This window comes from Trifolium pratense, linkage group LG7 (assembly GCF_020283565.1).
Source record: "Trifolium pratense cultivar HEN17-A07 linkage group LG7, ARS_RC_1.1, whole genome shotgun sequence".
NCBI lineage: Eukaryota > Viridiplantae > Streptophyta > Magnoliopsida > Fabales > Fabaceae > Trifolium > Trifolium pratense.
The window spans coordinates 53221912-53245966 of record NC_060065.1 but is presented as its reverse complement, the minus strand read 5'-3'; the positions used below and the strand labels follow the sequence as shown (position 1 = coordinate 53245966).

Genomic DNA, 24055 nt, shown 5'->3' with positions numbered 1-24055 from the left:
AATTTTAAAATTTTCTATTTAGTTATCATTTGTGTTGCCACATAAGCTCCATGTATTTTGTCCACGTAAGCACTTTGTAGCATGTAACATCTACATATTTTGTGTCACATTGTTATTTATAACTGATACATCATTGATTTCGTTAAATGTTGATGTCAATAGATTGATCGATGAACTAAAATTTAAGAATATCATAAATTTAAGAGATTAGGATTGCAGGTTTAAAAAATAATACCAAGACTGTTAAACATAAATGAGACAAATAAATAAATTTTTGACTGAAAAAACAAATAAATAAATAAATAAATAAATAAATTTTAATTTAATAAACTCCTGGACGTAGCTTCTTCTTGTGTGGATTCCTATTGAGCCTCTCCCCACGGTGGTCCCAATGAGAACTTCTCTCCATCATGGTGGGGATACCCGTCGGTGTATATTGTTGCATTTAATATTTAAAGTTCAAGTTTGTCTTAATAAAAATACCAACTTTTACAAACTTTTTATTTAACAAAAATGCCCGGTTTATTTATTTCAATTAGTTAAATTTAAGGTTTAATTTGGTGGAGGCTTGACTTAGTCTTGTGTGTAGTTTGGTCATTTTAAGTATTTTTTTGAGATATTTAAGTATATTAACTTATTGCATAAAATAAGTCTTGTGCTGGGAAGACTGTTTATTAATATATATATCTCATTTTAGCTTGTTCAAAAAAAAAAAAAGTATATTAACTTATTTTTAAGTATATTGACTAGATATTAGTTTAGAATATAAAATATATATTCATGATATTTAGAGGATCTGCAAACATTTTTTGACACTATGTCTATGTAACTATATTTATTTCTCAAAAGAAATAGTTAGCTTAATTATTTTTTTTGCTACATAGTTGAAATAGCAAAGTCATTGAAAACTCGCACATATAAAATGGAGTGACGGGTTCGAACCCCGGTCATGGCGCCCGACCTAACAATTTTGATATTTCTGTCAGTTAAGCTAAAATTTGTGGACAGCTAGCTTAGGTTTTTTTCCATTGAATTTTCCTGGTAAGGTTTTTAATAAGACATATGTTGTTTAAGCCCTTGTCTGTTTATCGTGGGTTTTGGTCTAGTTCCCATGTTTTTAATTTTCCTCCTTTTATCTTTATTTTTATCTAATATGGCACCTTTGCCTATTTAAAAAATAAAAAAAAATTGTGTACAGCTAGCTTAATTACTTTAACTTTAGGTATATAAAAGACATTTGACAAACTTATTAATTGTTAAGAAAGTGGTTAATTCATCTTGAAGTTTGTTTTGTTTGATCCTAGGTAGTTAGTTGGTTAGTCTAACTACCAAAAGTTGTTAGGAATTAGTTAGGCAAAAGGTAGTTACTTGTAGCTTAAGTAACAAGCATAAATACACCTTAGTGTATCAATTGTAATTCAACTTTTTGGCCCCTATTGTGGATGAATAAAACTTTTCCTTTTGCTTATTCTTTCATATTCAGTTGTTAATCAATTCATCAAGAAACTTGTTCATCTTGTATATAGCAGTTTCTGCAAAACTGCTAGTTTGCCCAAGGTCAAGCCTGCGTGCCTGCTGAGCTTGCCTGCAATTCATCCTCTGAAGCGCATCAGAGTCAGAGGCAACACAACCTCTGAACCGTGCATCCTCTGAACCAAGCAAACTCTTGCTTCTGCTGCGCCAACAATTGGCATCAAGAGCCTGGTTCAATCACAGGTAACAAGAGTGAATTGTGAAGGAATCAAGTGGAGAAACACAAAGTGAGCTGTGTAGATTGATTTCTTGAAAATTCAAGATGAACACCCAAGGCTTTGGTACAAACATTCTGATTCTTGATGGAAAGAATTGGGATAGATGGAGTGCAGTGATGAAGTCCTTATTTGGAGCACAAGAGTGTCTTGAGGTAGTGGTGAATGGATACGATGAGTTGGGAGCAAACCCAACCAATGATCAGAGAAACACATACAAAGAAAACAAGAAAAAAGACTGCAAGGCTTTATTCTATATCCAGCAGAATTGTGATGCACAGCATTTTGAAAAGATTTCAAAATCAACTAAGTCCAAAGAAGCTTGGGATATACTCGAGGGTTACCATGATGGTGGAACCAAGGTCAAGAAGGTGAAATTGCAGGCCTTTAGGAGGCAATATGAGTCTATGGTGATGGAAGAGGATCAAAAAGTAAGTGATTTCTTCTCAAAACTTCTTGCACTTGTTCATCAAATGCAAAATTGTGGGGAGACTGTCACTGATGAAATGGTAGTAGAGAAAGTGCTTAGATCCTTAACTCCAAACTTTGATAATGTGGTAATAGCTATAGAGTATGTGAAAGATACAGCTACTATGAAAATTGAAGAATTACAAAGTGTTTTGGAAGCACATGAGATTAAATTTCTCAGTAGAGGTTCAGAAAAGAAAGAACAACAAGCCTTGCAAGCTCAAACCAACAAGAAAGAAGATAATGGCAAGAACTACAAAAAGAAAGGCAAAGATAAACCAAAGTGGCTTAAAGATCAGAGTTCAAAAACTGATGACAAAGCTGAATCCTCTAAAGGAGGAGGTTTTGCCAAAGGTAAAAACAAAAAGAAGAACTTTGATAAAAGCAAGGTGAAATGCTACAATTGTGAGAAGCTTGGCCATTTTGCAGATGAGTGTTGGTACAAGAAAGATCAACAAGAGGCTAATGTTGCAGAAGAAAGTGATGTAAAGTCAGTCTTGATGATGGCTACTATAGGGGATGAGTATGAGAAGAATGAAGAATGGTTTCTTGATTCAGGGTGTTTAAATCATATGACACCACATAGAGAGTGGTTAACCAATTTTGATGCAAGCAAAAGGTCTAGTATAAAACTAGCAGATGGGAGAAAACTTGCTGCTGAAGGTATTGGTAACATAGTGATCAAAAGTAAGAAGGGAGGTAAAGTGATCATCTCTGAAGTGTTATTTGTCCCTGGTATGAATTACAATTTGCTCAGTTTAGGTCAATTGGTGCAAAGAGGGTTCCCTGTAAGTATGGAGGATAATGCACTGAAGCTGTTTGACAAAATGAAGAACTTGATCTTGATGTGCAGCTTGTCAAACAACAGAACCTACAAGTGTAGAATCTCAAGTGTAGATATGATGTGCATGTCTACCACAGTGATTGATGAGGTTGAAGCACTTTGGCACAAAAGGTATGGACACTTGAACTATAGAAGCCTCAGTGATTTAAATTCTAAGGAATTGGTGTATGGCCTGCCTAAGTTTAAGACTAAGAAGTCCATATGTGAGATATGTGTGAAGAGTAAACACAGTAGAAAACCTTTTGTAGCTGAAATGCCTAAGAGAGCTAGTGGTGTATTGCAAGTTATTCATAGTGACATCTGTGGTCCATTTGAAGCTGCATCATTAGGGGGAAGCAAGTATTTCATCACATTTGTTGATGAATACAGCAGAATGATCTGGTTATACACTTTGAAGCTAAAGAGTGAAGCTTTAGAAGTATTCAATAAGTTTAAAGTCTTAATTGAAAAAGAAAGTGAGAAAGCAATTAAGATTCTGAGAACAGATGGTGGTGGAGAGTACACCTCAAGAGAGTTTGAGAACTTCTGTACTAATCAAGGCATTACACATGAAGTTACTGCTCCATACACACCACAGCACAATGGACTAGCTGAAAGAAGAAACAGAACATTGTTAGATATGGCAAGAAGCATGATTAAGCAGAAGAATTTGCCACACATGTTCTGGGGTGAAGCAGTACTTACTGCAGCCTACATTCTGAACAAATGTCCAACTAAGAAACTGAAAGTTGTGCCAGAGGAAGCTTGGTGTGGGAGGAAGCCAAGTGTGAAACACCTCAAGGTTTTTGGCTCATTATGCTATAAACATGTACCAGATGCTAGAAGAACCAAACTTGAGGATAAAAGTGAAATAATGATACTCATAGGATATCATCCAACTGGTGCCTACAAGCTATACAATCCAGTTACTCAGAAGGTTCACATTAGCAGAGATGTAATTGTGAATGAAGAAGAGAAATGGAAATGGGAGAAGGAACCAGTGTACAATAGTGAATTGCAGTCAACTTTCATCTATCCAAGTTCAAGTGATGAATCTGATGGAGGTGATGAAGGTGAACCTGCTGCTGAAGCTATTCAGAATCAAGGTACTGATAGTGATGGTAATATGAATTTATCAAGTGATGATGATGATAGAATTCATATGATTGCAAGGACTCAAAGAACCAAACATGTACCAGCTAGATTGAATGATTGTGAAGTTACTCAAGACAATGCAGTGAATAATGAGGGTGATCTCATTCACTTTGCATTACTAGTTGATTCTGAACCATTGAACTACAGAGATGCTTTGAAAAGTAATGTGTGGAAGAGGGCAATGGAAGAAGAGCTGAAGTCAATTGAGAAAAATCAGACTTGGAAGCTAGTTGACTTGCCAGACAAGAAAAAGAAAATTAATGTGAAATGGGTGTTCAAAGTGAAATTGAACCCTGATGGCACAATTTCAAAGCATAAAGCAAGGTTAGTTGCTAGAGGATTCTTACAGAAACATGGAATTGACTACAATGAAGTGTTTGCACCAGTTACTAGAATAGAGACTGTGAGGTTGGTTGTAGCATTGGCCTGTAAGAACAAATGGAGCCTATACCATCTGGATGTGAAATCAGCATTTTTGAATGGTCCTCTTGATGAGGAGGTATATGTGTCACAGCCTCCAGGTTTTGAAATAAAAGGAAAAGAACCAATGGTGTATAAGCTGTATAAGGCACTATATGGCTTGAAACAGGCTCCTAGAGCATGGAACAAAAGGATTGATGACTTTCTGATTCAGATAGGGTTTAAAAAGTGTGCTGCTGAGTTTGGTGTATATGTACATTGCCCTAAAGATGAAGATATTGTCATAATCTGCTTGTATGTTGATGACTTGCTCATAACTGGAAGTAGAATTGCAGAAATTGCAAAAGTGAAAGATAAGCTCAAAAGTGAATTTGAAATGTCTGATCTTGGTGAACTTTCATTCTTTCTAGGAATGGAATTTATGAGAAGAGGAGATGGTATAGTAATGCACCAGCAGAAGTATATTGGTGAATTGCTTGAAAAATTTGAAATGGAAAGCTGCAATCCATTATCAAATCCATCAGAAACAAATACAAAAATTGATGAGTGCTCAGATGAAGAGAATGTTGATCCAACTGTGTTCAGACAAATAGTTGGCTCATTGAGGTATGTGTGCAACAGTAGGCCTGATATATGCTATGCTGTGAGTGTTATCAGCAGATTTATGCATGATCCAAGGAAGTCACACATGATAGCTGCTAAGAGAATCCTCAGATATCTCAAAGGTACTTTGGAAATTGGCTTGCTATTCCCTATTGGTACAAACAGTGCAGGGAGTACTTTGATAGTGTATTCTGATAGTGATTGGTGTGGAGACATAACTGATAGGAGGAGCACATCAGGGTATGTTTTCAAGTTCAATAATGTTGCAATCTCTTGGTGTACAAAGAAACAAGCTGTGACTGCTCTCTCATCTTGTGAAGCTGAGTACATAGCAGGCACCTTTGCAGCATGTCAAGCAATTTGGTTGAATTCAGTGATGATAGAAATCAAGTGTGAACCAGTGAAGCCTCTAATCCTAAGGATTGATAACAAGTCTGCTATAAGTCTTGCTAAAAATCCAATTTCACATGGCAGGAGCAAGCACATTGCTACCAGATTTCATTTCATTAGGGAACAAGTGACAAATGGAATGATTGAAGTGCAGTATTGTCCAACTGAAGTACAGCTTGCAGATGGTTTTACAAAGGCTGTGAAGCTTGACAGGTTTGAGTTTTTGAGGAGGAGCTTAGGACTGGTTGTTTGCAATTCAAGCATGAATTAAGGAGGAGTGTTAAGAAAGTGGTTAATTCATCTTGAAGTTTGTTTTGTTTGATCCTAGGTAGTTAGTTGGTTAGTCTAACTACCAAAAGTTGTTAGGAATTAGTTAGGCAAAAGGTAGTTACTTGTAGCTTAAGTAACAAGCATAAATACACCTTAGTGTATCAATTGTAATTCAACTTTTTGGCCCCTATTGTGGATGAATAAAACTTTTCCTTTTGCTTATTCTTTCATATTCAGTTGTTAATCAATTCATCAAGAAACTTGTTCATCTTGTATATAGCAGTTTCTGCAAAACTGCTAGTTTGCCCAAGGTCAAGCCTGCGTGCCTGCTGAGCTTGCCTGCAATTCATCCTCTGAAGCGCATCAGAGTCAGAGGCAACACAACCTCTGAACCGTGCATCCTCTGAACCAAGCAAACTCTTGCTTCTGCTGCGCCAACATTAATTACATACTTATATTTTTCTAAAAATGTGATTAGTATGATCACAAGTAATGTAATAATGAATTAAAAAGCGTAAAATGAGTTGAGAATTAGAGATGAAAAGTGATAATAGCAATATGATATATATGGTTGATAAATAAAGTGCCTTTCATGTTATATAACATTCGTTTGCTTAAAAAAAACCATGTGATGAACCCCACCACCACCTAGGTTAACATGTGCACACAAAATATGCATTAAATTTCCAACCCCATATAGAGATTTAATGTGAAATACTTGGTATATGTGAGTTCATCATTAAAGTTCTAACGGCAACGGGATAGAATTCTTACAGAGATAGTGAAAGGAACACATTACAAGGTTCTAATCATTCACCACCGACCTAAATGAATTTTTATGTAAAACTAGCGTAAATCATTTTTACCAAGAGAAGCATATGTTTTGTAGTAGTTGAACAACAACATTGCTTGATAGAAGTTTAGTTATTCATTATCTTCTCATTGAAGTAGACTCTTCAGTTACTGTTAGCTTGGTTAAAAAGGGTACCCCATCAACCGTTGATCTCCAACCTATCTTGGATGATATCCATTATTCTCTCGGCCTCTAAGATTGAATTGTGCAAGTATCTCATAATTATAAAGAGAGTCTTGCTAACAATGCCGCCTGGACACTTGTTAAGAAACTAAAAAGAGAAATAAAATAAAAAATTGTGCATTGAAAGAAACAAAATTTAGTGTATGTTTGGAAACTCGTGTTTCCATGGTGAAAAGTGACGGCAACTCTCAAATGCTACCTCACATAGCTCCAACTAAAATCGCTTCTAATGATAATCCACTCTGATTCCAAACACACCCTCAAGCTTTTAAGGTGTTAGTTACAAACTTTCAAGAAAATATTTCTTAGCATTTGTCCTATAAAAGAAATCAATAGTTGTGTTGATCTTCTTGTAAACTTATCATAATTCTTTTGATTTGAGTCAAGATCCTCTCCATTTTTCTTCCTCTCAATTTTTACCATTACTAATGTTTTGAAAATATAAATGCAATAATATAATATTTGGTAGATACAACTATTTAATATATATTTAAAGACTATTCAAAACTATAGTAATGGAAAGGATCCCAACTCCTTTTGAACTATCGTGGATTCTCTTCCCCTTTCTCAATCATAAGTTACACTTTTAATATAATGCAATGCAACATCTCTATGCTTGTATCTTAGTTTCTTCTTCTTTTTTCTTGAATAAGGACCACCATCTAATAAAAATGTCGCACCTTCTAACAATTTTATTAATTTTTTCAATGTGTATGCAAAAACTTTAAACGGCGCTCATTTTAAGATAGATGGAGTATTAAACCAAGCTTGTTCATTTGGACCCTATGATCAAAATCAAACGGTGTAGATGCAATTGGCTAAATGCAAGTCACCACCAACTCGCGCCAATAGAAAGAGAAAAAGAAAATCCAAATGTGCACTGCGTGCGTGATTCTGTTATTTCAGTTTCTTGACATTTCATTGGCCACACACAACAACCTGCGGGTTTTGTCTCTTTCTTCTCTCTCTCTCAAACATATTTTTTTCCGAATTATTTCCGACACCGTCACCAGATTCACCACCACCTTTACAAATGTTGTTTCTTTCAAAATCGAATCTTTGTTCTTTATAGCTTTCACGGTGGTAGAAAGAAGCTTGCACAAAAGGGTTGAGGAGGCTCTTTCTTCAACCCAAGGTTTAATTTATTTTCAAGTTCGTTTCTTTTCTTTTTCCATTCTTTACCCATTTGGTTTTTCTCTTCCATAATGATCATTCGACCAATACAATGAATCCTTTTTTTCTAGTCTTTTTCCAATTTCTGTTTCTTGGGTTGTTTTGATTCTTTAGAATATAATAATATATGAAGCATGGACATCAGAAACGATACACACGTCGACACCGATAATAATTTGAGAAAATAATACAATTCATTGTAATCATAAGTGTCGTGTCAGTGTTTGACACCGACGCGTGTCCAACATCGAGACACGCCTAATCTGATAAGTGTATGTGTTTCATAATGCAATTAAAAAAAATACCTAGGTGCAATGTTTTAAACCCTTTTTTATGTTTTTGTGTTGTGATTAGATTCCACAATGATTTTGATAAAGTATTAGCATCACAAGATAGGAAATTTGAAGATGGGTGAATCCAATAATGCAACATCAATGGTGCAGCAACAAGCTATGAATGTGAGCACCCCAAGAAAAAAGATGACAAAACAATTGACAGGAAAAAGGGATGATACACGTTTGCATTCTGCAGCAAGAGCAGGGAATTTAGATGTTGTAAGGGATACCCTTAATTCTGCCGAGGAGGATGAATTGCTTGAATTATTGGCTAGGCAGAATCAAGATGGAGAAACGGCTCTTTATGTTGCTGCTGAGTATGGTTATATTGATGTTGTTAGAGAAATGATTCAATATTATGATCTTGCGGATGCTGGAATTAAAGCAAGAAATGGTTTTGATGCATTTCACATTGCTGCCAAACAAGGGGATATAGGTATATTTTAATCATCTTTGTTGTTTATTTGATAGTTTCATTTGATTTTTAAATGAGTAAATAGGCATTGTAGTACTTGAAATTGTAAGGGTTGATCAATTTAGTCCCTTAATTTTAAAGGTCTGTGTTTGTCTTGATCAGTGTTGTCAGCCGCATATCACGGAAAATAGTAGTTTGTTCAAATTATGTTATGCTAGCCGCTATATGACAGCAATTTTAGTACATGGCATATCACGGAACAGTAATATAATTTGTTCAAATATCACTACGCTATAGCTCTATAGTATTGTGATAGCCGCTATTTGACAACATTGGTCTTCATACCGCCCGAGACTACTCAAGTCAATATTTAGGTATTTCGGTGGTTTTGTTTGATAAAGAGACTAGATTGATTGATGTTCTTTAGTTTAAAGAGCTGAATTATAATTTCATGAACTCCAAAGGCTTATTAGTCTAGTGGTAAAAAGACAGGTCTTGAATCCGAGAGGTCCATGATTCGAGCCTTGCTAGTGTCTTCCCTGCATTGGACTGAGGCACCATCCCCTCACCCTAAATTTTTGTAACCAAAAAAAGGGAAACTCATTATTTGTATTTACCTTGTTGCAGATATATTGAAGATCCTTATGGAGGTTCATCCTGATTTGTCAATGACAGTGGATCCATCAAACACAACAGCATTACACACAGCTGCAACCCAAGGACATATTGAAATAGTAAAATTCCTACTGGAAGCTGGAAGTAGTTTAGCAACCATTGCTAAAAGTAATGGGAAAACAGCACTTCATTCTGCTGCAAGAAATGGACATTTGGAAGTTGTGAAAGCACTTGTTGAGAAAGAGCCTGGTGTTGCAATAAGGACTGATAAGAAGGGCCAAACAGCACTTCACATGGCAGTGAAAGGACAAAATCTTGAGGTAGTGGAGGCATTGATAAAAGCAGATCCTTCAACAATAAACATGATTGATAATAAGGGAAACACTCCATTGCATATAGCAACCAGAAAAGCCAGGGCACAGGTAAATTATATAATGCTTGCAAAAATTCCATAGATACTAGTTACTACGAACGTGTTTGGATTGACTTATTTGAAATTACCTACTAGCATAAGCACTTGTGAAACTTTTTGAGAGAGCTTATGAAAACAGCTTTGGCATGTCTATAAGCATTTTCAGCTTATTTTCGTAAGCTTTCCAGAATAGCTTATGAAATAAGCTTATCACTTATATAGAAACAGTTCGACTTGATTTTATCTTTTATTGTAGAAATAGCTTATATACATAAGCACTTATATGACAAACACTTATGCTATAAGTGTTTAACTAAGTTGTTTATCCAAACAAGACCTTATCTACTGGTATAAGCACTTGTGAGAGAAAAAAATTATGATATGTCTATATGTTGTTTTCGAGTTATTTTTGCATATGCTCTTCAGCATAGCTTATGAAAACAACTTACATGTATGAAAGCAGTTTAACTTCACTTTATCTTTTGTTATATTAATAGTTAATATACAAAGTCTTATATGATAAACGTTTAATTAAGTTGTTTATCCAAACGAGGCCTGTATATTGGGGGCATTGCCCAACTGATATTTGAAGAGCATCAAATATTATATGCATAATATCATATATTTGATGCCCTCTCATATACTCACTTCGTGATAAAATATAAGCAAAAACATAAACCATATACATTAATTATGCAATAAATCGTAAATTTTTGCTTATATTTTGTCACGAGGTGAGTAGTATATGTTAAAACGATATAACTAAGTATTGCCTCCACAACTTCAAATTTTGAAATCTGTCATTGACAACGGATAGGGAAAATTATTGGCAACTCTTTGTTTCCTAAAGACTAAGGGGAGAGGCTAAAATATCTTAATTTGATTGTGCAGATTGTAAAAATGCTTCTAGGACGGCAAGAAACAAATCTAAGTGCTGTTAACAGATCAGGCGAAACAGCAGTAGACACTGCTGAGAAAATAGGGAACCAAGATATCAAAGCCATTCTATTAGAACATGGTGTTCAAAGTGCCAAATCCATAAAACCACAAGCAGCAACAACAGCTCGCGAGTTAAAACAAACCGTAAGCGACATAAAGCACGAGGTACATTACCAATTAGAACACACGCGCCAAACGCGGAAACGTGTTCAAGGAATCGCGAAACGTATCAACAAGATGAATACAGAAGGATTAAACAATGCAATAAACTCAACAACCGTTGTAGCAGTACTAATAGCAACAGTTGCATTTGCCGCGATTTTCACTGTCCCTGGTCAATTTGTTGATGATCCAAACAATATTCCAGAAGGGATGACACTTGGTGAAGCAAATATAGCTCCACAAGCACCATTTGTAATTTTCTTTGTGTTTGATTCTATTGCACTCTTTATTTCTCTGGCTGTTGTGGTTGTTCAAACTTCGGTCGTCGTTATAGAAAGCAAAGCAAAGAAACAAATGGCAGCTATTATTAATAAGCTAATGTGGATAGCTTGTGTACTTGTTTCTGTGGCATTTTTGGCATTGTCATTTGTTGTGGTTGGAAAGGAAGAAAAGTGGTTGGCAATTTTTGTTACCATTATAGGGACAACTATAATGGCTACAACTTTGGGAACTATGTTGTATTGGGTTATTAAGCATCGAATTGAGGCAAAAAATTTGAGGAATATAAGGAAATCTTCAATGGAAAGCAAGTCAAAATCTTTTTCAGTGACTGCTTATTCAGATTCTGAGCTGATGAACAATGATTTTAAGAAAATGTATGCTATTTAGGAGTTATTTACTAACTTTTTTGTTTCAATTTACTTTTTTTTTTTTTTTTGCTTCTCCAATTTAAAGCACCTTGCTCGATGGAACTATATTCAACTAATGTGGAATTTCAAATGTATATCTCTCAAGAAAGGACTAAATGTAAACGATGTACTAACCAAATCATAATAGTAAATAGTCCCATTTTTGTACCCCCCAAAAAAAAGTAAAGTCCCAATTAATCTCTGTGCCGTGCCCCGGATATGCCATTTCCGCCTAACCCGAATCTCTTTCTTGACATCTGGAGTTGGCATATCAATGGTTTTCTACTCATATTAGTCGCGACTTTGTGGTTTATTTCAGAGAGCTCTCTTGTGGATAAAATGTACAAAAAATCAGTTGTAAATCCTTGGTGCTTAAGATTGTATTCAGCCATCTGGTAAATTCATATACTACAACATTGTCTATTGGCATGTTTATGCACTTTATCTTCCTTGTGGCCAATGAAAGCAGATTATGTTCAGGGAAAATTACAACCGAGCTACCAGTTATCTTAAATTTATAGACCACATTCATGATCCAGTGTTCATTTTAGAGACATTAACTAGAGTTCATAGAGAGACATCCGATAATTTAGAGACATTAACTAGAGTTCATTTTGACAGCTACTATTCCCCCGAGATTTTAAAACAAAAGATTCAGTTGTTTGCTGAAAGTAACCGTTCAAGCTTATGTTCCGCAAAACTGATTTCAGAGACATGCTAATATGAATATTGAGTGACTACATCCGAAATCATGTCCTGCAAGAATAGGTAAATCGGATGTTCTATAGTCTTGTGGTAATATGCAGCTTCTAATTAAAGGTAGCACCAGTGTAATCATTTCATTTTCACTGTCTCTGTATACTGATTATCGAAGAGACAATCAAGCTACTCCATTTTATTTCCCTATTTGAGGACCATATTCCTCTCCAAAACATACTAACATAACTTTATTTATGTAGTAAAGGGCAACTACCAGACACTGCATACTAACATAACTTTATTTATGTATTCAGATATATATGGTGCATTTGACAAACAGGAACAGCTAGGTTAGGTTAACCTGGCGTCTACTCTAATAACTACAATTCATATTTGGGCCATGAGATAACAGCTCTCGGTGAATCGAGATTTAATAAAATCTAAAAGAAACAACATATTGAAGTTACACTAATACTTAAATAAAATGGCTTCCATAATAACAAATTATATTCATACATAAAAAGCTTTACAGTGAAGGTTTTTTGTCCACTCATCAATGTTGTGGCAAAGATGGTCTCTTTTCCACATGTTCATAATGAAGAACAAAATTATCCTGAAAGAAGCATATCCATTAGAAGCTAAATAGGACAATTACACTGCACACAAAAAGATACAGAGCAGTGAGAGCAGTATGTTTACAGAAACTCACCCTCCGGACTGTTTCAAAAGTGTTTGGATCAAAACAATGATAAGATCCTCTCTCGTATGTGGGTGTTTTGACAAGCGGCTCCACGTTGGGAACTCTTATGTACCACATGCGATGCTCTTTGTGATAAAACCACTTTTGTTCGTACCTGAGAGCAACAACAGTAGCTTGTTGGTAATTTTTTATTGATAAAAAAAATAACTGACAATATTTTAAATTAAAGAATAACCATGTGGATGAATGGATAAGAATTTTCAGTGTGGTTAATGTGCTATAACCACATAGCAACTCAAAAAACCACTCACAGCTACTTATTTTAAATTAAAAACTCTCGCCAAGAATCCATGAACATAGTTATCCAGGAAAAACTTGGAAACAAGGCCAAAACACACAAAAATAACACAACAAAAGGGTGTATGTGATAGAATGCATACAGTTCATCTGCGGCATATAGCTGTGCTTCATCTTTGGGCATGCTGCAATAAAAGATCAAATTTTAATTACTACTGTTATTATAACAACATGGAAGCATAGTGAAATTGAATAGGATTGATTTCAAAAGGCACCTGTAAAATATGTAAAACAACGTTTCCAAATTAAACTTCGAAAAATATCCTTTCTGCATCACATAAAAGAATTAGCCGAAATAAAAAAAAATAAAAATGAGAACAATGTAAGGACGATGAAAATATATTATTATATAAAGCCAAAGAAAGAACGTCTCACATGTAAGGCAGGAGGTGGTTTAGCATAATAACATTGAAGCACACTAAACTCTGGATCACCTTTAGCTGGTTCCTCAGACCAAGGAGACCCAAAAGTCTTGTGAAGATTTTCTGAAGAATTCAAATTCAACCCAAGTGTTGTAAGATCGATTCCAAGAGCAAGAGATGTCAGATCAGGATCACTCATCCTGATTACACTTAACAAGCCAAGCAAACCAAATGGATCAGGAGCAGATTGTGCAGTTTGCATAGACTTCATGCCATGATCCCTAAAGGACTGATTTACAGCTGACATTTGCTGAAGGCGAAATTGGGACTGGTTCTGGTGTTGTTGATACTGCTGGATGAGCTGGTCATATGAACCCGTACCAGAAACAGTATTTGGAGAATTTAGAGGCCTTAATCCAATCCCAGGAGGTCCGCTGGTCTAAACCAAAAACCAGAAGTAATAAGAACGTCAGAAACTTTGATTGGAATATGGAATTACAGTTCAATCGAAATCTCGTATCACAGTTTAAAAAATAGAGATGTATTCTCACACAAAAGCAAGTGCCTTGTTTCATTTACATTAGGAAAGTCATGTACCTGTGAATGATACGTAGAGTTTGAAGACGGAAAAATATCTGACCCATGCAGATGAAGATCTTGATTGTTCACAGATGAAAAAGAGACACCACTGTTACTGACAGATGGAGCATGCTGCTGCTGTTGTTGCTGAGCTCGGTGTGATGAATAAGATCCTCCCAAATTGAAACCGGCTGACCTCCCCATCTGCAGAAAGCATACATATAAGTTAGAGAACAGATTTTGATTGATCCAATAATATCATAAACAAGGATAAGAACACAGAAAATATATGTTAATATTTTACTGTATGAAACTCACTGAGAAATGCTGTGATTGCATCATTGACATAGCATTGTCATGAAGTTGTTCTTTCTGGTGCATATCCATAGTAAAATCTCCATTACCACCTGTATACAAATATTGTCATAAAAAACAAATGTCAAAGCCAATTGACTAACCTTTGTAAATTAGATTCTTCAGTTCTGCGAACGAAGTTGAACAAAAATAATTAAAATGTCATCAGATACAAACTAGTGAGATGTAGCCATCAAATATTCAACAGTGCAAAAGTCATAAAGCTTTCACTCTTCTACAACAATAGGAACCATTAAAGCATCCTTGCTAAATGTATGACAGGTCACACAGATATATACTACCTCCGTTTCAAAATAGTGTGTTTAAGGTTTTTGCACACATTAAGAAATGTAATTATGTTGTCAAAAGACATGACACTTTTACTAAACTAAACCTATTAATTATCGGTGTTTCCCATCACCATAAATGCAAAGTGTAATGCTTTGGGAATAGTGTCTATCTATAGTAATATAATTACAGGGCACAATTGGAATATTTTACATTGAAAAGTGAAAATGACATTCATTTTGAAACAATTTTTTTTGTTGAAGTGACACTCATTTTGAAATGGAGGGAGTACCAAACACGGCTATAATAATTCCTGTCAAAAATACAAAAAAAAAATGGAGACAACACAAGAAAAAACTGATGAAGCTAAAAAGCATATATAACCCCAGGAAGAGAGTATAAATTTCGTGCTAAAATCTATAACCCCCAAAACAAGAAAATAACACAACTAAGGTGCAAAATTTCCTAACAAGAAATTCGTAACCAATTAGCTCACAAAGATATTATATTTATGAAAAGTACCTTTGAATCCTGGTAAAGCTGGGAAGTCTTCATTTTGAATGCTAAACTCTTGGTTTTGTTGTACAATAGGACTAAGACCCTGTTTTCGTAAAGAGCCTGCAATGCAATTTATAGATTACATTATTCTTTATTGTGGATGGTGAACAATATATTAAGCTTTGTAGATGGTGAACAATATATTAAGCTAAACAATATTTTCCATCACACACCCAACTGTCCTTGAGGGCCCCCAGCAGAACTAGGACGACTTGATAGTGAAGGGAAGTCATTAGGGTCGAAGGGTGAACTGTCACTGGAATTTAAATCATTCAACATCCCCATAGAGTTCAAGTGATGTACTGCTTGCATATGACTTTGTGAAAGTGGACCTCCAGCACTGGGATAAGAATTTCCTAGCATTGAAATTACCTGGGGAGATCCTGAATCAAAAATGAGGTCTGGTTTTGTGAGAAAAAAGTTCAACACAGCTTCATGAGATTCAAAAATGAAAACTCGAATTTAATATATATAGGTGGATGTCTAGGCACTCAAACATGTTATCTAATGCAACAAAGTACATACTAAGAAATAATCAAATTGATATCTGGTAAAAGAGTGCAGTATAGTACTATGTTTCCCTGGATAAATATAATTTTATATGTAAAATAATATATAAAGTTCGCCTCAATATAATTGGATATGTCTTAGGAGAAATATTACTTCCATGTCACTTTAATGCACTTGTTACTACCAAAATATATACCTTGTGGAAGCACACCGCTCATCAATCGATTTTGTCCTTGCATGCCTAAACCAACAGATCCGCTGTTTCCATTTAAATTGAGACGTGAAGCAAGACCCGGAATGGACAATCCTCCAGAGCTTATCCTCCCAATGTTACCTCCAGCAACCATGTTTCCCATCGAACTTGTTATCCGAGGACCTGCATTTCCCAAAATTGGGGATACTCCCAATCCTGGAACAGCATTACGGTTACCAATTGCAGCAGAAGTTGGAAGAATCCCAGGAATAGAACCAGCAACTCCATTTGAGCTACTGCTAAAACCAGGATTTCCTACAACACTTATACCTCCTCTACTGTTGACTCCAGATTGTCCGTGAGAGCTTCCATGAGATAGCTGCAAATATGATATATAAACATATGGAAATACTTTAAACTGTGCACCAGTAGAAAGATAATGAAAGACAGAACAGTTCAGTATGCAAAAATAGCTCAACCATTACTCTCAGAGATGTTCAAACACGGGGATTCACACGTACCTGTGACAGAGCACCAGGTAGATTATTTGATGTAAATCTTCCACTAGAAAGGCTTGACGCAGGTTGTTGAACCGCTCCAGTTGGCATGCTATTTATTGTTGAGTTTCTTGATGTAAGAGTACTGGGCATGTTGGGAATGTTAAAGCTCCCGTGCATGTTGTGCAATCCTTGAATACCACCTGCAGCAAAATGGCAGCGATTACAAAACTAAATAAATGAGAGGATAAAAAGGATTAACTCCATCAAAATATTCCCACCAGTGTGCTGATAAATTGGGGAGGCTGCACCAGACTGACTAGAAAATGATGTAGTAAAAGACCGCCCAGCACCGTCTGGAAGATTTGAAGTAGATCCGTTCAGAGAAGACTGCAAACAGAACTCTGTTATAATTTACATCAACGGTGAATGAAAGGCCTAAAAAACAAATCAATATCTGACAAAAATAGTAATATAATGATGAAAAGCTAAATAAAAAAGTTGCACTCCTTCTAAGTGATAAATCCAATATGCCTAAGGCATGATATACAGAACATGGAATTGAATTTTACTTGAAAATAGGTCATTTTCGGTACAATCCTAAAAATGGTTAGCAATCAAAGACTCTTGTAGAATTTAAATTTAGGAAATGAGAGTATTTGACTAGTATTTTATACTTATTAGGACTTGCCTAAGATTTTTATTAACTTTGGGTAAAAAGTACTTTACAGATGACTATTATTAAAACTATTTGCAATAATTATAATATACCAATATTTCTTTCATGTTCTTCTCTAACTGCATAAGCTAATATTTGGGTTGGCTTAGTGGTGTTGGCTTGAGACCTTGGAGTGTGCTCCTCTCAAGGTCTCAGGTTTGATTCCCCTGGTGTCAATTTCGGTGGGCTAGTCCATACGGAGCAACAAAAAAAATCTGGCTTTAAATGGGCCCCACATGTGGGCGGTGGGATGGGTCCCCTCGGATTAGTCGGTCCTTGGGCCGAATACCGAGTTTTCAAAAAAAAATGAATTGGTTTCTGCTATATCAAAATCAAAATGTTGCCAAAACATTCTAATTAGAAGTCAATACCAAAGAATGTCATCATGCAATGCATTTGAATATAAATGATTAGAATGTTAAGAAAATATATAATCATGAATATCAAGGATAAAATCATATAAATCCTAGTAAAAGCCATATACTTAAATGTAGCATTATTAAACAAAGTATTCAATGAAAATGAACCAAAATTCAAATTATAAGATACACTCTTGAAAATAGTTTCTTGCTTGTTCAACAGGGCATAAGGAGAATACATTAAGTAAGCCGGACATTGCAGGAATTTCAACAGATCAAGCAAAAAATCATCCCTACGCCAATCAAAAACCTGAGAACGATAAAAATGTTGAAGAAATAGCATCAGATTTAATATAACTAAGTTGTAAAACTACTAATTCAGTAACAAAATAAGCATCAAAGTTCACACTTGCGAAGATCGCGAAAAAATTGAGATCGATCGATTTGAAACGATGATTAAGAAACTGAATTTTGCACCGGTTTGCGTAACTCGATTCCCTTAATCCACGACGGAGAATCACGAAACCCTAGCCTCCGACGAATTTTCGGTGGTTTTTGAAAATTAGAGTCTCCGGTGAGTTGTTGCCGGAAAACACGGTCCGTAGAGTGATGATCAGATCGGAGATGGAAGAATTGAGCTGCCGTGGACAAAAAACAGACAAGATGGGGAAATTAGGGCAAAATGATTTAAAATTGGGCTATTGTTTTGTTTTGGGCCTATTTCTTCAATAATTCAAATGCATAAAATAATTAGTACTTTTTTTTATAATAAAAATTATTTTGTACTATTTTTTTTTTGGTACATAAAATTATTTAGTACTCTTATCTAACACATTAATGAATGATGATAGTACTCACCGATGATATATGAAGACATCATTTGATGTGGTTGATGCGTAAAGGTGGGAATAGATTAGGTCGAGTTAGATTTTACCAAGTCTGAGTATGGCCCGTCAAAAAATTAAAAGTTTAGGTCTGGTTTGTGATCTATCATAGGCTTATCTTCTAAGCTTGAGTCTGGCCTTTTCAAAGCCTAATGTGCATGTTAGCCTGTTTAAAAACATATTTCACGTAAACATATTTAAATAAATAATTATATTTATTTTTAAACTAATAAACCAATTTCCTTTTGATATTTAACATGATATTTTAAAGACTTTGACGATAGATGTCATCATATTTCAATTCTAGTTTATGATAATACATTTATATATGTGAAAAATTAATATAGATTAATAAACTTAAACTACCGAAAAAGTTAATAAATTTATAATTTAATCAAAATATAAATTTTAATATATAAATAATAACAGTAATAAAAACATTATTCATATTAATTTAAATAGGCCGGTCTAATAGGCTAAACGGCTTTTTTTAATGGCCTACAGTCTGACCTATTTAACTAAATAGGCTTGTAAAAAAAAATTAGTCTGCTTTATTTAAAGAAATAGGCTGGTCTGGCCTGAGTCTATGTAGACTAGGCCTTAAGGCCATGTAGGCCGCCCTGGCCTATTATGTGTATAAATCTTAATTAATTTTGTCCAAACACATTTATCAATTTAATTTTCAGTTACATCCATATTTTTTTTTTTTACGAAAATTACATCAATATATCTTAAAATAGTAGTATTTTACTTTTCAATTGTCCGTATGTTGGTTTTAAAAATTAATTGAGTTTAGGTAAAGTGTCTCGCTATTTACACATGTTATGGCACACATTAGTGTGGTATTATCTATCTCATCTCATGTAATTGTTGGGAAAAAAAATTGATACAAGTTAGGGTTTGAATTGAGAGAGTTTCAACATCTTCTTGTGTTATTTTATTGGTTAATATCTTGTTCTTTTTTTTTCCATTCATTTAATTTAATCCAGCATTTAATTTTTTGTTTTTAAATGATAATATACTCTATTTTGGTCTTGAATCTTCATATATGAAGACTAAAGAGATATTTGCATCTTTTTCTATATGATTATTAATAATATTGGGAGAGAGTGGATCTACAATTTAAAAGGATGGGAGAATATTTTTTACAACAGATAACTTTTATACTTCTTTTTATTTAAACGTTAAGTCGTATCATATAATCATTTCAAAAGTTGTGTTGTTTACACAAATGATATTCTTAATTTTAGATTTTGTGTGTTTTGAATAAGCTCAACAAACAACCGTATATATTTTTATGCAACAACGGCGGGTGGGGCAGGTTCAGGTCTGAAAAATATCATCCAATCCAACCGCAGTCGTAATAATGAGGTCCAATTCCACCCTTTTTTAAGGTTCCATTTTTACAGATTCGGTTTGTTTGGATTGACTGTTTGATGAATCAGTTAATTCAGTTTTGAACCAAACAAACTTTGATTTTAAAAAATTAAACCAGCCCATTTCAACCCGTCTAAAGCTTAAAATGTTTGACCGATTACCCGACGATCCATAGTAATCCGCTCGCTTGACTTTTTTTTTCAATTCGGATTGTCTATTTTATGTCGATTTGTGGGTTTTTATCCACCCCTACCTCAAAACAAAAGATGTGCCGAGCAGGGACTGATCCAGAAATTAATGAGACGGGGGGCGGAAAATGTAATATTAAATGTTAAATAAGTAAAGTTTGAATTCAGTAGCAAGATGATTAAGTAAAGTCCGACAACTAATTTCTGTAGATTTGAGATTATTCCCTTATGTATTGAACATTTACTAGTTAATGAAATGCATTAAGTTTGTTTGATTAAAAAAAAAGTTCGACAAAAAAAATTTCCTTCAAAAAATTGATAGTATAATTTTAAAAGTAGTACATTATATTTTTATTTCCTTAATCATTGCCCTAAAAAATACTATTTAGCATAACCTTAAATATGACTAAGAAATGAGGGAGTATAATTCTTTTATTCAATATGAGTACACATATATTATTAGTATTGTAAGACAATGAACAAGAGGGAGGGAGGGGATTGCCCAAATCCGTCCCTGATGCCGAGAATAAAAAAAATAAGAAATCAACGCAAGTAAACAAATATATTTTTATGCAACTACAAGCAAAAAAAAATAAGAAATCAAAGTATTCAAAAAAATCAACACAAGTACAAGCCAAAACCATCTAAAAAAACTAATAATAAAAACCAAAACCACCATAATCAAAGTCACGCAGCCTCCTCCAAGAAACAAAACAATCAATAAAACCAAAGCAGCTTATAGAACTTATCCACCATTGATTCAATTCAAAATCAAAGATTATAATCTTCACTCTAAAATAACACCAAAAATTGAATTTTTACATTATTTGTAATATAACTAAAATTGTTTTCCTTTTGATTGAAAATATATTACTCAAGCAAATCTATATATATAATTCCTAGATAGTTCTCCTACTATCTATCTTAACCCTAATCCACATCACTCATTTACATCCAATTAAATCACACAATAATGCCACATCACTTTCTTATATTATATCATTTTCATCTCAATTTTTTTTTGTTTCCACATCACTTCCTTATATTATATCATTCTCATCTCTATTTTTTTTGTTTTTATATTATATCAATCTCATAATAAAGAATTATGTCTCTCCAATTATCCAAAAATTGATGTCACAAGATGTTACACTTTTCTACATTATTATAACATTTCTTAGTGTCAATGAAGATGAGCATAGTTGGATTCTCTTTCAACATTTATCCCATTTAAATGTCGTTACACTTTTCTACATTATTATAACATTTCTTAGTGTCAATGAAGATGAGCATAGTTGGATTCTCTTTCAACATTTATCCCATTTAAATGTCAACCGTTTTGATAGAAACAACAAAGAGTTTATAATTTAGTCACACAAAAAATTACGAATAGTGTAAACATTATTGACTTAATTACATTATAATTGTAGAGAAGAGTGAAGGTTATGCAAAAAGTTAGGTCATGGGATTGAAATATATAACCATTATCATATTTCATTCAGTTTTGATGGTCCGTACTCATTCTCTATACATATAGGTATATATATATATAGGTATACTTATATATTGTTACAATTTATACGAATAATTTTTCAAAATTATAATATAAAATATCACATAACACCTGTGCATCGCACGGGTGTGGGACTAGTACCACAAAACGCTCGATCATGGCTAAAAATGCACTTTCAAAAATTAAGCAATAAAAAAACGTTGAGAAGACTAACCTCCAAGTCACACCAACGAATTAAAATTCAATGTTACATCTTTAAATACACTGTCCTTTATATGAAGTTTATTATTATTAATCTAAATAATCTATTAAAAGTGAACACTTCCTCTTTCACCCAAAAGTTATTGTATAAAACTAGTGGGAGGAAATCAAAATAACTAGTATTGTATATTTGCGATGTTCAATTTTGTCCAATATAGCATCAATCAAACAATACTTGGTAAAAATAAGTTATAAGCTACATGATAGCTGATAAGTTAGCTTATAACTGAAAAGCTAACTTATAGTTGATAGCTGAAAAATTAGCTAATTGAAATTAAAATGTTTGGTAAAATTAGCTTTTAAAGTGGTTAATAAATATAAAATGACATAATTGATAGTGGGTAATTTCTTTTTTAGAGTGGGTAGTTATTAAATTAAAGGGTAAAAATGGAATAGAGTGTAAAAAGCTATAAGCTATAAGTTCAAACATTACTTGAAATAGCATCTGAAAAAAAACTATAAGCTAGTAAAAAAAAGTTTGTTACCAAACATCTCTAATCTTTTGAAACAAGCTTATAAACTCATATAATAAGTTATAAGTTAACTTATTTGTGTTACCAAACACACCGATAAACAATTTAAATCACCTCTCTTCATCTAACATACTACGGTCTATTAGATGGTAAAAAGTTTATCATCTATAAAATCTAAAAACCATTTGTTACAAAAAGAAATGAAAAAAAGTAAAATCATTTTATGCTTATTTATCGAGCAATTAAAAATTTAAAGTAGTCAAAATTGTCTTAAATAATTTTAGATTAATATTTTAAAATTTGAATTGTTATACATGTTTCCATATTTTTAAAAAATGAAATGGGACTTGATAGTTGTTGGCTAGTGTACGCTTTGCCAATTGGCAGCCAAAGAAACATAGAACATCATCCTACGCGTTATTCACCATCCATCTCCCACAACTAGAGTTTGCTTGTATTTTTTTTTTTTTTTTGTAACAGTTTGTATTATAAAACGAGAAAATTCATACTTATTCTTACACAATAAAATAATTATTTGAGTTTCTTATATAAACAACAATTAACTTTTTTTAATTTAGAAATAAAATCTGGTCTTCATTCATAAATCTCACTTGAAAGAAAAAGTAATATAAAAAAAGTCATGCTAATTGGTGCCCAAACACAGATTAAGAAAAAGATATTAAATTAAAATTGGGAAAATAGTGCCATGTCATGTCAAATTTTGTGCAAAAAGAACATATCTCTTTAAGGAATTATTGTTAATTAAATTAAAATAAAAAAATAAAATAAAATTGTGGTGTACTTTAGGTAAAGTTTGAGAAACTTCATTTTAACGTGATTAGAAGACAGCAGTTGATACGGTGTTTGATTATGCAAGTCAATTTCATGCAATTTGGTAGGGTATATAAGACAGCTGACTATTTATACTTTCACACCACCTGGAACAATTTAAGGCCTCGACCATATATTTTGGCTCATTCTTATGATTTGGACAGGAATATATGAGCCTACCAAATCAAACAACCATGTTCAAATGTAACTTTTTAGAGCTTTAATCTATCATAAAATTTATAAGACTCAATTTAAAGGAAGTTTCAATTAGTTCGTTTTTAAGCTTATACGAAACTGTTTACGTAAATAAGTAAGTTTTTATATATTATTATAAGATTGTAAATGTAGTTTATGAAAAAAAATATTATGTTGATACAATTTTCGTTAGTAAAAACTTATAAATTAACATAAAATCACATTTATTTGCGCAAACTATAATTTATCATGATATTGAATTTTGACATGATATTAAATTTTGAAACGGCAGCCGCCCGTTCCCCTAGCCGCCCACTTACTCGTGCTCGTATCTCGATCGAAGGTTAAGAGCGTGGTCCGGCAGAAAAAAAAAAGTCGTCTGTATCAAGTGAAAAGTTAATTTGCTTAGTAGTGTCTTGCCACTATCGTAGATGGCGAAAATAGCTTAATGGCAGAGCATAGCCTTGCCAAGGCTGAGGTTGAGGGTTCAAGTCCCTCCTTCCGCT

The 24055-nt window shown here is 33.7% G+C and overlaps 2 protein-coding genes and 1 non-coding gene across 9 annotated transcripts; 2 read left to right on the top strand and 1 right to left on the bottom strand.

The window, feature by feature from the left end:
* Nucleotides 1–5593: 5593 nt before the first annotated feature.
* LOC123899438 (ankyrin repeat-containing protein At5g02620-like) lies at nt 5594–11633 on the top strand. Of its 2 annotated transcripts, XM_045950563.1 has the most exons (4): nt 5594–5607; nt 8559–8857; nt 9464–9873; nt 10755–11633. In XM_045950563.1, exons 1-4 carry the CDS (start codon nt 5594–5596, stop codon nt 11631–11633), a joined length of 1602 nt encoding a protein of 533 aa, XP_045806519.1. The 2 variants fall into 2 exon arrangements, with proteins under 2 accessions (XP_045806519.1, XP_045806520.1); XM_045950564.1 differs by lacking the exon at nt 5594–5607 and having other exon boundaries at nt 8557–8857.
* Nucleotides 11634–12633: 1000 nt separating this feature from the next.
* Nucleotides 12634–18578, bottom strand: LOC123899436 (probable NOT transcription complex subunit VIP2). Of its 6 annotated transcripts, none has more exons than XM_045950561.1 (15): nt 18237–18578; nt 18067–18137; nt 17032–17140; nt 16775–16953; nt 16584–16632; nt 16257–16469; nt 15724–15933; nt 15515–15610; nt 14669–14757; nt 14369–14554; nt 13785–14210; nt 13625–13677; nt 13493–13534; nt 13062–13206; nt 12634–12965 (listed from the first exon to the last, which is right to left on the bottom strand). In XM_045950561.1, the coding sequence occupies exons 2-15, from the start codon at nt 18082–18084 to the stop codon at nt 12906–12908; spliced, it is 1875 nt and encodes a 624-aa protein (XP_045806517.1). In that variant the 5' UTR covers nt 18085–18137; nt 18237–18578; the 3' UTR covers nt 12634–12905. The 6 variants fall into 6 exon arrangements, with proteins under 6 accessions (XP_045806517.1, XP_045806516.1, XP_045806515.1 ...); XM_045950560.1 differs by having other exon boundaries at nt 15724–15951; nt 18237–18519; XM_045950559.1 differs by having other exon boundaries at nt 16257–16632; nt 18237–18554.
* Nucleotides 17032–17112, top strand: LOC123900217. Its single transcript, XR_006805870.1, has one exon. It is a non-coding gene; the product is annotated as a small nucleolar RNA snoR35 (small nucleolar RNA).
* Nucleotides 18579–24055: the final 5477 nt, after the last annotated feature.

Coding starts and splice junctions, on each gene's coding strand:
- LOC123899438 (XM_045950563.1), top strand. Junction 8,858..9,463: donor TGCCAAACAAGGGGATATAG/GTATATTTTAAT, acceptor ACCTTGTTGCAG/ATATATTGAAGATCCTTATG. Junction 9,874..10,754: donor CCAGAAAAGCCAGGGCACAG/GTAAATTATATA, acceptor TTGATTGTGCAG/ATTGTAAAAATGCTTCTAGG.
- LOC123899436 (XM_045950558.1), bottom strand. Junction 16,954..17,031: donor CCCAATTTATCAGCACACTG/GTGGGAATATTT, acceptor ATTTTGCTGCAG/GTGGTATTCAAGGATTGCAC. Junction 14,758..15,514: donor AGCTTTACCAGGATTCAAAG/GTACTTTTCATA, acceptor ATTTGTATACAG/GTGGTAATGGAGATTTTACT.